This window comes from Orbicella faveolata, unplaced genomic scaffold, assembly GCF_042242905.1.
Source record: "Orbicella faveolata isolate gen_17 unplaced genomic scaffold, um_ofav_v1 contig_25, whole genome shotgun sequence".
NCBI classification, from domain to species: Eukaryota; Metazoa; Cnidaria; class Anthozoa; order Scleractinia; family Merulinidae; genus Orbicella; species Orbicella faveolata.
Genome location: NW_028301553.1, coordinates 25,777,765 through 25,794,488, shown reverse-complemented (window position 1 = coordinate 25,794,488; position 16,724 = coordinate 25,777,765). Strand labels below are relative to the sequence as shown.

The window sequence follows — 16,724 nt, the reverse complement described above, 5'->3', positions numbered from 1 at the left end:
ATTTTTGGTTCATTCTTTTGACCCCTCCCCCTTGGAATTTCTACTAACCCTCCTTGGGATTCATATATGTATTTTCTGGAACCACATGATGTGTGCTTGTGCATTCTTGTTGTCACAGTCTGCCACTGATTTCATTTCAAGAAATGTTGTTATTAGTAAAGGCTACTTTTTCTTAGAGGGCTTACAGTGTACAACAGTGATACACTTATCTTTTATCTAAGTATGTACATTTGCTTATGTTTAGGGCATGATTGGAGTTCCTGGATTTCCTGGCGTACATGGCTTACCAGTAAGTATGTTGTGTGTATGCAGTAACACTTGAATTTATGAATTGGTTATTAAAGTGCCTTTAACCTGTGAAGCGCATCTTTGTTACATTTGTTTTCTAATTTTTTACTAAACTCAAAGAAATTTCTCTGCCTGACAGAATTGTTCTTGCAGAGGCAAAGTTTTACGCATTGCGTACTTTTAGTTGGAATCCGTTTGCTTGATTACAGTGAGGACACTCGAACCATGAACAACTACACTTTTTTGGTACATTTTTGTATTATTATGCAATGAGAGCTCCTCATTTAGACAAAAGAATTAGTGTTTTTTAGGCACTGTCCAATCACAGTGATGGTGGGAAAATATGTAATTTTTTTATGTGGTAGTGTCTTGACTATATTTTCAAACATTAAGTGACCTATGTGTCTGCTAACTATGCTGGTAAGTACAATTTTTATTCTTAGCTTCAAGTTGTCTGTCGAGTTTTAGATGATACTCACTTTCTTATTCTTGTTCGGCGAAGGTGAATGCAAACTCACTGTCAATAGACAGCAAGGGTATGACAATGGTAAATTTCTGCCACAAGTTTATTGGGAAAGAGTGCTTGATCTACATAATCAAGGGTTTTTGCAAAGACAAATTTCACAAAATGTGTGAGTTAGTAACGGGTATGTAAATAAATTTGTTCAATTCTATGAAGAGATCAACTAGCTGGACCACGGAAAACACTGGTTCGAAATAAAATGTGGGCAGATGTTGTTGAATATGTGGAGTCAGAGAAATTATGTCAACCAAGTATGTATACAAATGAGCTTCAATGGCATTTGTTATTAGATAGAATTTCTCCCCTTGGTCATTTACCATCACAGTCTGCAATAAAAAAGTGCATCCGGAAAGACTGCAGAATGACAAAGAAAAAGATTTCCCAAGTACTCAAAGAATCATTTTCCCAAGCAAATACGGAGTACACCCATTATTTTCTTGACCAAATTGGACAATGTGACTATACAAAACATCACATTTTTAAATGAATGTAGTGTTATTGTCACATCAGGAAATCGGGTCTATAGATATTCTTAGATTGGTGAACCTGTGATAGAAATTCAGCGCTATGTCTCAAACGCAAACAATACCTTGAACTTACTTCAGTTCTGGGTGCTTGTCCTTAAGCTTACAAGAGTTAACATCTGTACAAGGGATTTTCTTACAATTTGCTCTGTTGTGGCCAGATGTATGGCAAATAGCAGACACTTTTCTGCACCTCTCATGAACATTTGGTAATTCTTCAAGGGCTTTTTGTTTCCCGTGTAGGTTACTTTTGGTGCTTTCGACTTCCACTTCTAGTAGCTTTAGATTTTCTGACAGTTCTGCAGCTAATTGGTCAAATGGACTTTGAATCCCTTGAGGGCTTTGGTTTGAAGTGGTTGCACTTGCTGCAAAACTTACATCAATTGCTGCCTCAGGTGACCATTGTCAGGGTGCACTGCTTGTACTTGGAGTCATATACAGTAGCTTTGGCTCAGGGTGATTCAGGTTGGAGTGACGGCCACTCTCTGTTTTTATGCTGTTTAGTTCAGCCTCTAACACACGTCTTTCAGCCAGTAAAAGCTTATAATTGGGAGACGGAAAGAATGAGTCCTTATCCTCTGATTTGACATATGCCAGTGATCTTTGGGGGCAAGAAGCCCTGCTTTCAAACTGCACTGACAATCTTTCTAAGTTCACTCCTAGAGATAATGATTTCAACCAGACATTCACTTCACTTCTGTCAGCCATGATAGGGCAATGCTCACTCTCTGACTTGTAAATGCATGAGCCTTAATGAAATAACCTCCTGATTGGAAGATGCCAAAAACGTGGGAAAAAAGCCTAGGTATTCATGATTCAAGTGTCCTCACTATAATCGTTAGTCTTTGCTCTGCATGATTTTAATGAACATCAAAAATATAAAACTTAAACAACTTATATTCATTTGATTATTCCTCACATAAGTTAGATATTGCTATATCATAAATAATTACATGTATATTTTTAACCTTTCTCTTTAGGGTTATCCAGGTATTCATGGGCCAAAAGGTTTTATGGGAAGCTGTGGATGTGATGGAGAAAAGGTAGGCACTTAAAAATATTAACATGTTTACCGGTATTTGAAAATCTCTCTTCATACTCTGAAAAAATCTCACTTTTGTGTGTATGCAAAACCTGTAGGGGTGAAAAGCAGACATACATGTAAAGGTTTATTAGTTACATAGACTAATGCTGTTCTAATTAAATAACTTTCATTACCTGCAGTACTGTAGCTTGCAACCACTCTGCAGCTGCAAGTGTAATATGTGACATACCGGGTAATTTGTATGAAAGTTTTACTTGTGGCCAGAATTATACTTAAGCATAAAGCTAGGGAGATAAAAAATAGGCCATTAGTTGACTTTTGTAGCATTTCATGTCTGCCTATGTATGAGGCAAATGGTGATGATGATCTATGTGAGTGAAAACATTTAGCATGCCTTTTGACAACATATTCCCTCACTTTCCCTTTTGCTAAATAAATACATGTTTATTGTTGTTGTTTCAGTGTAGTTCTGTAAACAAACCTCTTTTCATAATGCCTTCTCAAACTCTTGAATAATTCATTAAGTTTAAACAAAGCTGATCATAACCAGGATGGTGTTTGATGTCTGATCTTACGTTGCATACATTAATTATTATAATTCCTTCTTGGTTTTTGTCTCTATTGGGAAGATCGATATATCAAACAATAAAGACCTTGTTTGACCTTACATTCTCGAACACAATATACAATACCACACCTCGCCACAACATGCCACACCTTACACCATACAGTATAGTACAGTGCAGTGCTGTGCAAAGTACAGTACAGCACAACATGGCACGGCACAGCACAGCACAGTACTTTACTACAGAGGTAAACAGAAACAACAAAAATGGTACCTCTTGAGAGGTGAAAATACTTCACTATGCATCTTATTTTCAACTCTCTTCTCAGTGTTTGCAAATGTGTTCATGTTTGATATAGTACATACACTGTACATGAATACAATTTGTTTTTTTAATCAAGTGTTTTCTTGTTTCAGGGAGAACCTGGCCAAGTAGGAATAAATGGTAGTAGAGGCACAGCAGGAGATCCAGGAGACAAAGGCCAACAAGGCCCTACAGTAATAAACTCCTTAAGATTCTGAGATAGAGTGCTTTTCAATTGAGTGTTAAAGACCAAAATAAAGTAAAAACTCTGACCAATCACAAAGGTTACCGACAATCCTCTGAACAAGTTAAAACTCAAAGCAAAGACAGTTAGCTGACTCAATATATTTGCAAAGTGCTTGAAAAAATGCGCAAGCGAGTTGTGATTGGTTTTGGTTTCACTTCTGCTTGGATGACAAAGTGGCATGAACTTTTCAGTTGCTTAGCATAGTAATGCAAATAAAGCCAGGACAAATGCAAATTAGACTTTTGACACTCAAGTGAAACAGTTGTAAGTTAAGTTAAACATTCTCCTTACTGTTTATAAATCTCTGTGGGTAAATTTGGTTTAAAGTACGTTTTTGAATATGTTTCCTGAAAATAATCAAATCTAGCATATTACATGTAGCTACAGTGGAATCCTAACTTCTTAAACCCTTTATTTCTCACATGGCCACTAGAACCCAAAAATTTTTTCCCCTTGGATATATCCCACTCGAAGACTGCAAGTGCACTGCAGTACCCCACAGTAGTCTAGCATCTTGTCTGGTCCCTAGTTTCTTCATACCACAGAAACCGCAGTTATATGTTAATAATATTGCTAGGTCCAATAACCCTTTCAACTAGGAATTTAGTCAGGAATTGAAGGCTGGGTGTTCAAATTTTTTTTTTGGCATAAAGCACTGGCCAAACAGACTTGCAAGTAGACGCAAGTTGAAAACTTGAGTCTACTTGTGACTACGTTTGGCCAGGGCATGTATGCTCTTGTGTTGACTTGCTACATGGATAACTTGTGCTCACTTTGGTCAAGATAAAATTTGCATACAACTCGATGCAAGATTTTCAATGTTTGGCCACCCAACCCAAGTCAACGCAAGTTGAGTGATGTCCATTAACCTATTACTAGCCAATGAAATACAGGACATGTCTACACTTACCTTGAAATGGGATTTTTTTGGGAATTGCGTGTACTTGTGAGGAAACTCTCTAGTCTGTTTTGCTACCCAACTCAAGTCTTGACGCAAGTTTAACTTGCGGTTACTTGGAACTACTTGCGAATCTGTTTGGCCAGGGCTTAAGGTTTGTTATTTGAAATTAATTTTCAGCTGTACAAACTTGCCATGGCGCATGGTTAATTTACTGTTATCAATTTGAGTTGATAAAATAGCTAAGTGTTTCCACTTTTTAACTTGAATTGTCCCAATTGCATACTTGTGGATCAGATCCATTTTTGTTATTTGACGATGACGGGAATAAATAAAAACTGTTGTAACAATGGAATCTCTTCATGTGTAACTGTTATCTTTCTAGGGTGACCCATATGATGGTCCAGTAAATGCAACCAAGGGGAAACAGGTAACTACAAACATTACATAATTTACAGTAGTACTGTGTCTCAAACCCATTATTCATCAAGTGAGAACAAAAAAAAATTATTTTCTCAATGGCACCAAGACTTGCATCTCATATACAGAGCCCATTGTAATGGTCGTTAAACCCTCTGTGATGTCATAGCTTTTGCAGTTTGCTTATTTTTCCTTATGCCTACATGACTACTGCGTGAAAGTGCCAGAGGTGTGAGAAGAATTTTGTGGTGTGTGGGTGATCTTAGTAACTATGCTTAAAGCCAATTTTGACTCAGCTCAGCAGGAAGTTTGTCAAGGCATTGCATAATGGAGAAAACCTTACCTTGTTTTCAATTACATGTACCCCCAAAGCACTTTTAACAAAGGAAAATAAGATCTATTGTTCTCAGTGGTTGTCCAGCATCTTTGGAAGTTGTTTTGGGAACCAAAGGTGTAAGATTGATGAGAGTTAAGCTACTTGCATTAGGCTAATTATGGTAGCTTCTCAGTGACTGCAGGATGACTACTGAAAGTTCCACCCTTTGATTGAAAGGTCCACATGCTGCTGTTGTAGTAATGTGTTTCATCTGGTGAGGAGCATCAGCCTCTTCCATAATAATTTTGCCATCAATGAATTGAGTCCTGTTTGTTGAGGTGCCCTTGTTTCCCACAACATTCAGAATATTTAACCGAAGGAAAATGAAGAAGATTGCTGTCAATAAATACACTTATTTTGCGAGTTGCATAGATTTTTTCCAAGCCCCGAAGGGACAAGGGAAAATACAAGTAATGAGCAAAATGTCTTGGTGTATTATGTTAAACTACCAAATAAGAGGTTTTATTTTTCCACTAGTATGTCTTTTTTTTTTTTTTTTGTATATTTTAAAGTAAATTTCTCGTGAGTTTTTGAAATATATCCTGCACCATCATGCTGGGGTTGGAATGTTAGTCTAATCACAGATTACCCTTCACCCATGGGAATAGGCAAGTCACTTCATGTAGTTGACAGCCTTATAATCTCCATTAGCTAGTATGGTCCACTCTGGCTCAACAGCTGCTCCTAATCTTTTACACAAATACTTTTATTACCATTCTTTATTCAGGGTGATCCTGGACCAAAGGGACAACAGGGACCACAGGTTTGTCAGCTTTGCCTCTGTCTGTTCAACCTTGCAAAGTAAAGTAATATACATGTATATTTCACTTTTTTGTAAAAATGTACTGGTACTTGTACTTTTTCACTTCTGAAACTTGGCAACTTGTAAAGCTTGCGTAACATGAAGTGCAGAGAACTCCTTGCATAATATTTTTATTATATTATTATTTTTGTTCTATTGCCTTCCCTCTTTTTCTCAACTGTCTTCAAGTTGATGGTTTCAGTTAAGTCATGAAAGAGACAGACTGACATGTGCAGTGGGGCTTTCAAATGCCTTTTTTGGTCAGCTAGTGTAATTTAGTGTTCTGATAATTGTTTCCTTTGCAGGGTCCTCCTGGAGAAAAAGGCGCCACTGGAAATGTTGTAAGTAATCGTTTGCTTACAAATATGGAAGAGTTACACTGTGTGCTTGCAAACAGTCTAAAAAGCAACAAAATTCAGTAATACAAGTAAAGAGGCCAGGGAAGATGTCTTAAAATTATCATTGTCACCAGACAAAGGAATATAGTAGACAGTTGAAAGTAATTTCAAAATTTACTATAGAGGAAGTAGACCCCACAAAAATGGAAGAATCTGAGGAACAGAAACTGAGACATGCATCACAATTCTGTTAAAGTTTGAAGACACAAGAGGGATGGGATGTATATCAACCACAAAAAAAATGTAAATGAATGCAAGTTTATTATCTTCTACTTAACCACTCTATTATATCTTGATTGGCTGTATTTTCTCTGGTATAGTATGCCATGTCATAGAAAATACAGGCAATCAAGATACAGAAAAGCTGTTGTATACTCAACATTATTATATGGCTGTGTCTCACAAGGACTGGGAACTACCAAATTCAAGAATTTGATCGGCTGAAATCGATATTGAAAGCGGCATCTAGACCAGTAATGCTTTGTGGTGAAAAAGTTGCAAACTTCAATGCAAAAATGTTGACTATTTTCTTCTAAAAATATTTATTATTTTATGGCAATGCCAAAAAGTCTGATAAGAAAAGAAAAGAAAAGTAAAGAGGATGAGCAGACTTCCGCAGAATTAAGTTCAGCTCATCGCCGTTCGCAAGCAAAATGTCGGTTAGTACAAACCAGTTACACTAAATGAATTAAATTTCTCTTGCTTGCCATATAATAAACATCTTATTAACCGAGCTTAGTCGGTCTGTATTGGAGAATCTTGACCTCGGTCGTGTGTACAGACCTCACTGCATTCGGTCTGTACTCATGACCTCGGTCAAGATTCTCTCATACAGACCTCCTGCTCGGTTAATAAGAGCTAAGTATTATGCCCAACATTCCCATTACATTGTACATTGCACTGATTGTGTTAGCCACTGTATTTTCTGTGGCGTGGTATACACATTCACCTAAAGGCTTGTGTGTGAACCAAGAATATACGAGACAGAGACTTGTGTGATATTCCACGGTATACCACTCAATTAAGCATTGCAGAACTAATATCCATTCTACAGTACTGCTCTTGCATATGCACATCCCTATATACATTCATCCTTACATCATTATACTACACTCTTTGCAGAATGTGACAATGCACATCCCTATACACATACATCCTTACATCATTATACTGCACTCTTTGCAGGATGTGACAATGCACATCCCTATACACATCCATCCTTACATCATTATACTGCACTCTTTGCAGGATGTGACAATGCACATCCCTATACACATATATCCTTACATCATTATACTACACTCTTTGCAGAATGTGATAATGATCATATGTGGCATGTTGAATGTTGAATATTGTTTTACTTTTGTAGGGAAATCCAGGTCCAATGGGTGACAGGGTAAGAATAACCAACCATTCAGGAATTTGCTAGTGTGATCATGCAGTAATTTCAACTGATGAACATTTCATTTGACTAAAAAAGTTGTGAGGTGCCTCAGAGCTCGATATGCGACCGGATTGTTTTCACTGGTGACTAACTTTTCACATTTGGTTGCCAGGCTGGCCCCTAAGGTCTCTTAAGTCTTATTTTTTTAATTTTCATGCTCATTGAATGAGTGGAATGAATGCCGAATACTGAACTATACTCCTTTATGTCACTCGTGTGCAAAATGTGTGATTTGCGCCGTTTGAGCGCCTTTATCGTGGAAATATATGGCAACTAAAATACTTTGTGCTGGCGACCAAATCTGAAGACTTAGGGGCCAGCTGGACCCAGCGTTTTTTCTTGAAAGTCAAGCCCTGTGACTACTACATGTGCAGTGGTTTTTCCATGGGAAAACCTTGCTACTGCAAAAGACAAGTCTTGCCAGTTGGCTTACAAATCCTTTGAAACTTTTGAACCTCTAATCTGGAAGCCGTCCTCTTGTCTTCTACCAAGTGATAGAAGTAAAAGCATTTAGAACACACACTTACATATAGGGTGTTTTCTGATGAATTTTACTCTGTTTTTTACCTGTAGGGCATGAAAGGTGACCAAGGGCCCAGAGGAGATGCGGTAAGAAATGCCATTTTAAAGAAATAGAATTTATTTTCCATTGAGCAAAGTTTAGGAGCTAAATGAAAATGAGAAATGCTGGGGGAATGGATTGATTTCTCCCAAACTGTAACGCAAGTGTTTAATTTACTTCAATCAATTTCTTTTGTGAAATTTAATCTAAAGAAGTAGTTAATTGTGCCAATTTAGATATAAAAATCAGGGTACAAAGGCAACAAATTTTCAGGCAAGGCCTATTATATTAACTTTGATGCACTCTCCTAAAAATCATTCTCACTAGCCCCAAATGTTTGTCTGTTTGCTGTACTTCTGTAACTTGAAATTTCTCAAATTTTTCCCAAGAAAATTCCTTACCCTTGGGGAGGTAACCAACAGGTGCCCGATTTATATATGAAGCTTGAATCAGCATACAAGTTTTTGTAGAGTGCTACACCTTTACCTTTTTATCACTAATCATTTTGTACTTCTTCTTTTGCGTGTAAAAATAAAACAGTAGCACATTACCATGGTTACCAACAGTTTTTGTGTGGCTTACACGAAGTGTTTAGCCACACTATGACATGGTCTCATTTATTTTTGGGTTGTACTTGTTTTAGTTCAACCCTACGCCAGAACTTGTTCGTTAACGACCATTTCTACATGACTTCTACATAACTCTATGGCTCTACGATCACACATATCTTGATAATGAACTCTACAGCTCTATGCCTCTATGATTAAACATTTCTAGGTAGTGAACTCTACAGATCTATGATCACGTTTCTGGATAATGAATTATACAGCTCTATGCCTCTAACATCATACATTTCTGTATAATGAACTCTATGGCTCTACAATCACACATTGTTAGATATAATTATAGTGAAGTCTGTGGTTCTAAGGTTCAACAATGACACATTTCTAGATAATAAACTCTACGGCTCTACTGCTCAGTGGCTCTACAGCTCGTAACTGATGTGTTTTACTCAAGCCCTTTGTACCCAAATAGGTTTAAAACTCTTGAACAATACACCATGCACGATTCAATTCACAACCAAGTAAAAAGTTTGCAGAGTTTTTCATTTAAGTGAGTTAAAGTAATACAGAGGCTCAAAAGAGGGTTGCTCAGCTGCCATGCCAAGGATATATCAGCCCAATACTTAGGGTTCTTCCAACAATTTTGTTTATAGGGTTCACCAGCAACAGGAGATACAGCATTACTACAGGGACCAAAAGGAGATGTTGTAGGTATCCCAGGTTGTTACCATATCAGGGTGCCCATACGTACTGTATAAGGTTTCAGAGTTTCATTGGCTTTTTGTGGTAGCCAGATGTGGCAAAGTTATAATTTCACAGCCTGTGCATATTTTGACAAAACAAAAGCACACTTTACCACTGTGTTAAAAAGTGCTAAAGGGAATACATTGTTATAACAGCTCCCCAGTACTTGATTAATTTCTCAGTGGCAAACCATTTTAGCTCATTCTGAATGAATGCAAGCTTAAAACACACAGCTTTAATCGATGGCAAAGAAATTTCTGTGATCTGGTGAGTATAGGTATTTCAATAAATAAATATCTTATTGTAACTGACCAGTCTCCTGAAATGCAGGCTTTTTGCAGCCAATGTAGACAAACACTGAAACAAAATGATCACAACATAAGATCATTAGACAAATAAGGATCCTAAATGATAAGAGGCACATTATTTAGCCACATGTATTTTATAAACCTGACCCAGTGTACCAGATAAGCTTTCACGGCAAGCTTTTTCAATAAGGGATTGTAATAGGTTAGTAGGTAAGGGTCCCACACAATTAATGCTCAAAGGATTTCTACTGATTTGTTGTGTCAGGTAGGTGATGTTTTTTTAATGTATGCTTTTTGACTTGGAACCCCTCTCTTATCTGGAAATTTGGTTGGACTTAAAGCTACAGAGAACAGCACTACAAACTAAAATCACTGATTAGTGTTGCTGATGAAAAGTTTTTTTTTTGCCTTTTTTAGGGTGACCAGGGAGAGCCAGGTGACCCTGGAGAACTGGAATTAACAGGATCAAATGCAACTCTGGTTAGATGAAATTGCATCTTAGTTATATGGCGAAACAAACCTCTATTAAGGAGGCTGCCAAAGGTTCCATCACTTTTCTAGCAACTAAAATGAAAGCAAAATTTTCCTACTATGACTGAATCAAGTTCAATGAACCTGTACCTAAACCAGGAACACAAGAATAGCAGTATATCGTTAACCACCTACTGTTAATTTCTTCATCTGAAAAACTACTCGTTATCCATAGAAAATTATGCTGAAATCAAATGTGTCTCTACTGTGCTCTGCTGTACTGTGCTGTGCTGTGCTGTACTGTGCTGTGCTGTGCTGTGCTGTGCTGTGCTGTGCTGTGCTGTGCTGTGCTGTGCTGTGCTGTGCTGTGCTGTGCTGTGCTGTGCTGTGCTGTGCTGTGCTGTGCTGTGCTGTGCTGTGCTGTGCTGTGCTGTGCTCCGCTCCGCTCCGCTCCGCTCCGCTCCGCTCCGCTCCGCTCTACTCTACTCTACTCTACCCTACTCTACTCTACTCTGTTCTGCTCTACTCTACACTACTCTACTCTACCCTACCCTACACTACTCCACTCTACTCCACTCCACTCCACTCCACCCCACTCCACTCCACGCCACACCACTCCACGCCACGCCACGCCACGCCACGCCACGCCACGCCACGCCACGCCACGCCACGCCACGCCACGCCACGCCACGCCACGCCACTCCACTCCACTCCACTCCACTCCACACCACACCACACCACACCACTCTACTCTACTCTACTCTACTCTACTCTACACTACTCTACAGTATAATCTTCTCTACTCTACTCTGCTCTGCTGGAAATTGAGATATACAGTCAGACTAATGTACTGATTGAAAGTAAAATATACAGTCGTATGTACTAATGTACTGAATGAAAGTCAAATACACTGTCATACTAACGTATGACATAAACCTGACATAACCTTCATCAATTAGCTGAGGGAAGGTGATCCATATTGAGCCAATAAGATGTCATCACCTTGAAAGCTTGCTGTAGGAAAAAATGTATTAACTCAGAGCATATAAGTCATCAATGACCTGAGCCAATCTAAAACTGCGTTCATGTGCAATTTATTTTGTTAAAACAGCTTGGGAAATTATCTTCCATCTTCAATTCCCACCGCTGTGTTCCCTATGCTACTTAGCAAGGTAATTATCTGACAACGTTGTTTGCTTTTTTAGTTTGAAGGAAAAAAAGGTGACCCAGGACCTGATGTAAGTACATTTTGAATGTTAATTTTTTTTTTATCGCCTATGTCTATGGTTGTGGAAAGCTCCCTTTTAAATTAAGTGACATGTTCTAGCTGAAATTGCAATAGCCGAGTAGTGTCGGAGACAGACTAAGTCTTATTTGGTATAAGGTTTTTACAGACTATCCTGACCTTATTTCAAGCATCATAATTAGGCAAGAGAATCTGGCATTATGCTGGAATACAAGTGAGAAGTGATGGGTCCTTTTCATGTGAAAAGTGGTGGCATAGTTGTCCCAAACAACTTAACAGTGATTGAGTTAAAGGTTCTGTTATGATAGCTGAATTAATCTTTTAAGCACCTGATTTTGAAAGAAAAGGCATTGATCACCTCAGGTGGCCAATTCTGTGACAGATGTGAAAACTGATTGCAAATTCCACCACTGATTTCTAAATACAATATGTGTTTCAAATTCACATGCTGCTGACACATTTGTTGATGAATTCAGAGCAGTTTGGCTGGGTATTGTGCTGCGGGTAAGTGCACTGGGGCCCCTTTCTCGGAAACCTCAGAAACTTTTCAGGCCTGTAAAGCTATTTTTAGTTAATCTTTATCTAAAAACACTGAGGTGTATATGTCTGAAACTTCTTGTATGAAGAGAACTTCTGTTCATAAAAGAATATGTCAATAAAACAGTTCTGTAATTATAAGGTTTGAGATTTTGCTACGGCTTTCCGGGTGCAAAAACATTTCAGGACCTTTGAGAAACAGGCCCCTGGTGACGATGATTATTTCCTGTATAATTCTCAATCATGCAGGGGTCCGAGGGACCAAAAGGCCAGCGTGGTGAAGATGCCACTGGTAGAGGTAGGCCAGGACCCCCAGGAGACAAAGGAGCTGTTGGTGAGCAAGGTGAAAAGGGTTCAATGGTAAGTTGTGGTTGATGCAAGTTGTCAAATTGTGATACAATAATTATCCATGCAAACAAAAAACTGTTGGGAAGAAACCACTTACACTTACCATTAACACAATACACAATCTTTGTATCAATTATATGTGTGACATAGATGTTGAAGTTCTTACCTGCATCCAGCCTTTGGCCTTGCGTGCAGTTAACATTTAGCAAGGCATTTCACACATTTCCAACAAAATCAAACTTAGTAAAAGTGGTGTGTATATTGAGTGAGTGGGTTTGGTTAGACAGGAGGAGAAAGTATCTACCTCTTCACCATTTTGCATGGACGTTTAGCCAAACATGTTCCTGTTTAGCCCTCTCAGTTGTTATTGAGTTCATATTATTGCTGCTTAGTCAATAAAAGAGAATGTTTTGATAATAATGTCTCAATATAAAGCCTGTCAATGATTTGCTTGCCAGGGAAATCGTGGATTGGAAGGAGATGAAGGGAATTTTGGTGCAAAGGTATGTCCAAAAGATAGAAGTGACTTGTAAGGATGTATAACTTAATGGTCCTCAAGCAGATAGGTCCTGCTGTGTTATGTGATTCAAGAAATACGCTGGTTTTAAAGTGACGTCAACTTAAGGTTACTCCAAACCTTCGCTGTCCTCCAGAATGAAAATTTGTACCCACACTGTTTTCAAGGAAACCCCCTCAGACTATGTGTCAATATAAAGGCTATGAAATGAAGAATTCGATAAAATTATATTGTCTTGCCGATTGCTTTCCCAATGCGGCAGAATGACCAACTGACATTCCGGCAGATTAATCGAATGCAAACATGGATGCAAAATAGCGTACAGTGTTAATCAAAAAGCATCAATCTCTCAGCATTTTCTTTTATTTGTATTGGTTATCTTTTTATAGATCTGTCAAGTTCCACTATCTTTAAATTCACATAATGTGGTGCATTAGAGGCCGCCAAAAAATCTAGACATATTAATGGGGGCGTTGTATTTATGGGGTTCTTTAAAATAAGAAAATGACTGACCAAGTTTTTGGTCAGGCCAGAATAAAGTGGCCGTAATAACAAGGTTGCTGTAAGGTGGGGTTCCTCTGTATGATCTCTGGATTAAGTTGTTTGCCACAAAAAGGTCGTTGAGGAGTGCATGCCTTTTGGGGATTAGGACACCTTGACAGTTTATTAACATTTTTTAAAAAGATCTATTTTTCCCAATAACTCGCACACGTTTTAATATTTTATTTTCATTATTTGGAAGAGACGTTTTTGAATATAAATACTGAAAGCCAAAATAAGGAGGTTTCAAATAAGTTCTGTTGTTGCTATGGTAACCCATTATGTCATCAAATTGTTTAACAATGGTTGGGCATGAATTGTGTGATAGGGTAACATCAGTTGATAAAGAGTTGTGATATTCACATCAAAGTGCTGGAAATTGTTGCCAGCCACATAAAAGTGCATGTTACCTGAGAGTGCTCATTAGTTGTTTTAATATCTTAGGGGAATTCTGGTCCAGTTGGCATCAAAGGTGAAAGAGGAGCTACTGGCCAGCAGGCAAGTTGATAATAGTTTTGACATTATTTGTTTTGATTATTTATAGTTTACCATTAATCCTCGAATTAGCGCCCGGGGCGCTTATTTCAAATTTAGGAGAAGACAGGGGGCGCTTATTTGAGGGGGGCGCTTAATCAAGGAGGGGCGCTTATTTAATTTTTCCCAAATTGTGGCCTGACATGATCACTTTTTTAATACATTATCTGCGCGAAAACACCAACATAAGCTGTTTATTGACGTAAAAGCTGATCTTAAAGTTCAAATCACGGCACCATTAGTACTTAATGTGTTCAATGTGTTCAACATATTCACTAAACGTGTTCACAAACTGAAACAATGTACAAATCTAATACTACATGATGGAAAACTATACATCCTTTGTTGTCTCATTACTCATCCACAAAATAGGGGGAGGGGAGGGGGGGCTTATTCGAGGGCGGAGGGTGCTTATTTTAAATTGCAGCTGACAGGAGGGGCGCTTATTCGAAGGGGGTGCTAATTTGAGGATTTAAGGTACCTGTATTGATTTTTAGCTCTACACTTTTCAAGTACTGATACTTAACATCTGTTAATATACAGTTGACAGGTGTGAGTGCATATTGATTTTCTCATCCACACAGGTCTGGCAATTATTCACAGACCATTTTTAGGCCCCTTCACTCATTAAATCACTCTAGGTCTGGTGCACATTTATGAAAATACATTAGCAATGGTCATTCAATGTTGTTTGCATGTTTAAAATGTGTAAAGCATCAGTATGGAGATCATTGAAATTATTTTGTTCAATGTTTGTTGCCAAATTCCAGTCAGAAAAATTGTGTGCTCCAGCAACTATTAATCACACTGCTGTATAAGAAACTTGTGTTGTTTTGGATTTGAAACTATTGAGTTGCCCGGTTTGCAGTAGTTTCATGGATGTATAATAAACATTTAAGAAATAGAAAACATATGCCATGTTTCTATTGAGTTATAGAAACACGAGTGGAAGTTTGGGAGAGCAAGAAATGCTGTGGGAACACGAGCCGCAGGCGAGTGTTTTCACAGCTTTTTCAAGTTCTCCCAAACTTTCAGGAGTGTTTCTATAACTCGATAGAAACACGGAGAACATGTCTTCTATTTCTTTTAGAAAACACCGCGACAAAGAAGGAAAACAACTTGTTAACTTTGATTATCAGATCGTAAATTCTCTTTGCTTCTGCCATCATTACGTCAACAGCTCATGCTAGTTCTGTGTTTCTATCGAGTTATAGAAACAAGATTTTTAACCAATCAGTGTGCATATTTCCTTAGGACTGTTTTCTAAAAAGCATTAGTGATATGTAATGTGACAAAAAAGTGTTGTCCTGTGTTTTTAGTACTAACAAGACAAAAGTGTTTATTTCATACCCGACTGGTATGCGGGGGAATGTGGGTTCAAATCTCACTAAGGGCAAATTTTCTTTCAAACAATTATTCAGTTTATTTTTTAATATTTCTTTAGGGAGCAAGGGGTAATCGTGGAAATCCAGGCTCAATTGGTTCAGTCGGAGAGAGAGGAGTATGTTTATTTTCAGATAATTTATATGCATGGTATCACTGCTTTCCATATTTTTCTCAGTTAGGGAAAAACTTACCAGCTTATGGTGAATGCCAGTCTCCAAGACTGGACTGACCATGTAATTTTAATTTCAAAGTTGCCAAGCGGTGATGAAGAACCTTTAGCAGATTGCCAATGGACTGCCCACTGCTTTTACTATTTGTATTGTAAGGGCCTAGCTGCTATCAACTACTGATTTAAATATTTCCATGGATGGTTCAGGCTGTGAGTTTACAGTGACAAGTTGTACCATTCTTGTATGTTGAACACAGTGCAGAAAGTCTTAAAGGAGAAGGTCACCCCAAAAAGCCTACTTTTTTTGTCTCCACCTATGGCACGTAAACATTGGGTTTTTCCACTCACCAGAGTTTCAGCCTTTAAAGTGCCTGCTGTCCTGAAGAAATCTGTCTTAAAAGAAGCCCAAAATTTGACTTTGGATGCTGCCATTTTAAAATTGCTTGGGAACCAGGCCATGTTTATGTGACGTCATTCCGTCTAACTCGAAATTGGCAGGAAGCAGACAAACTTGCAACTGACTTGGTATCCTTCACAAGGGTTGCAAAATGTATTTTTCCAACAAATTACCCACTTCACCATCTTCACTGCTATCATTTTTGGGATTTGGAGCATGCTTGGCTCAAAAAAAAAAAATGGCTCAACCTATGGACAAAATCCCTTGGACGCTATGACGTCACAAAAACGTGGCATGGCTGCTGAGTACTGTTAAAAATGGCAGCTACAATGTGAAATTTTGGGCTTCTTTGGAGACAAATTTCATAAGGAAAACCTCCCGACAATATCAATCAGTGAAAATCAATAACTGAAAGTTGACTTTGAGTATTGATTTTCATTGATTAATACTGATTTTAATTAACAAGTATTGATTACTATTGATTATCATTGCATTCTTAATTCTCAATAAATTTCAGTTAAATGTATAATACATGAAAGGTCAACCATATTAATAAGTAAAACCCTCA

At 38.0% G+C, this 16,724-nt stretch overlaps 1 protein-coding gene across 1 annotated transcript in view; it reads left to right on the top strand.

Annotated features, from left to right (window-relative positions):
* Positions 1-16,724, top strand: part of LOC110067796 (uncharacterized) — a 59,286-nt gene that overhangs the window by 10,882 nt on the left and 31,680 nt on the right. The window contains exons 7-21 of the mRNA XM_020775132.2: positions 245-289; positions 2,316-2,378; positions 3,363-3,443; positions 4,780-4,824; positions 5,918-5,953; positions 6,298-6,333; positions 7,760-7,786; positions 8,408-8,443; positions 9,613-9,666; positions 10,429-10,491; positions 11,688-11,720; positions 12,515-12,625; positions 13,072-13,116; positions 14,115-14,168; positions 15,649-15,705. Of these exons, the coding sequence (XP_020630791.2) occupies positions 245-289; positions 2,316-2,378; positions 3,363-3,443; positions 4,780-4,824; positions 5,918-5,953; positions 6,298-6,333; positions 7,760-7,786; positions 8,408-8,443; positions 9,613-9,666; positions 10,429-10,491; positions 11,688-11,720; positions 12,515-12,625; positions 13,072-13,116; positions 14,115-14,168; positions 15,649-15,705 (786 nt within the window). The remainder of the gene's footprint in view (positions 1-244; positions 290-2,315; positions 2,379-3,362; positions 3,444-4,779; positions 4,825-5,917; positions 5,954-6,297; positions 6,334-7,759; positions 7,787-8,407; positions 8,444-9,612; positions 9,667-10,428; positions 10,492-11,687; positions 11,721-12,514; positions 12,626-13,071; positions 13,117-14,114; positions 14,169-15,648; positions 15,706-16,724) is intronic.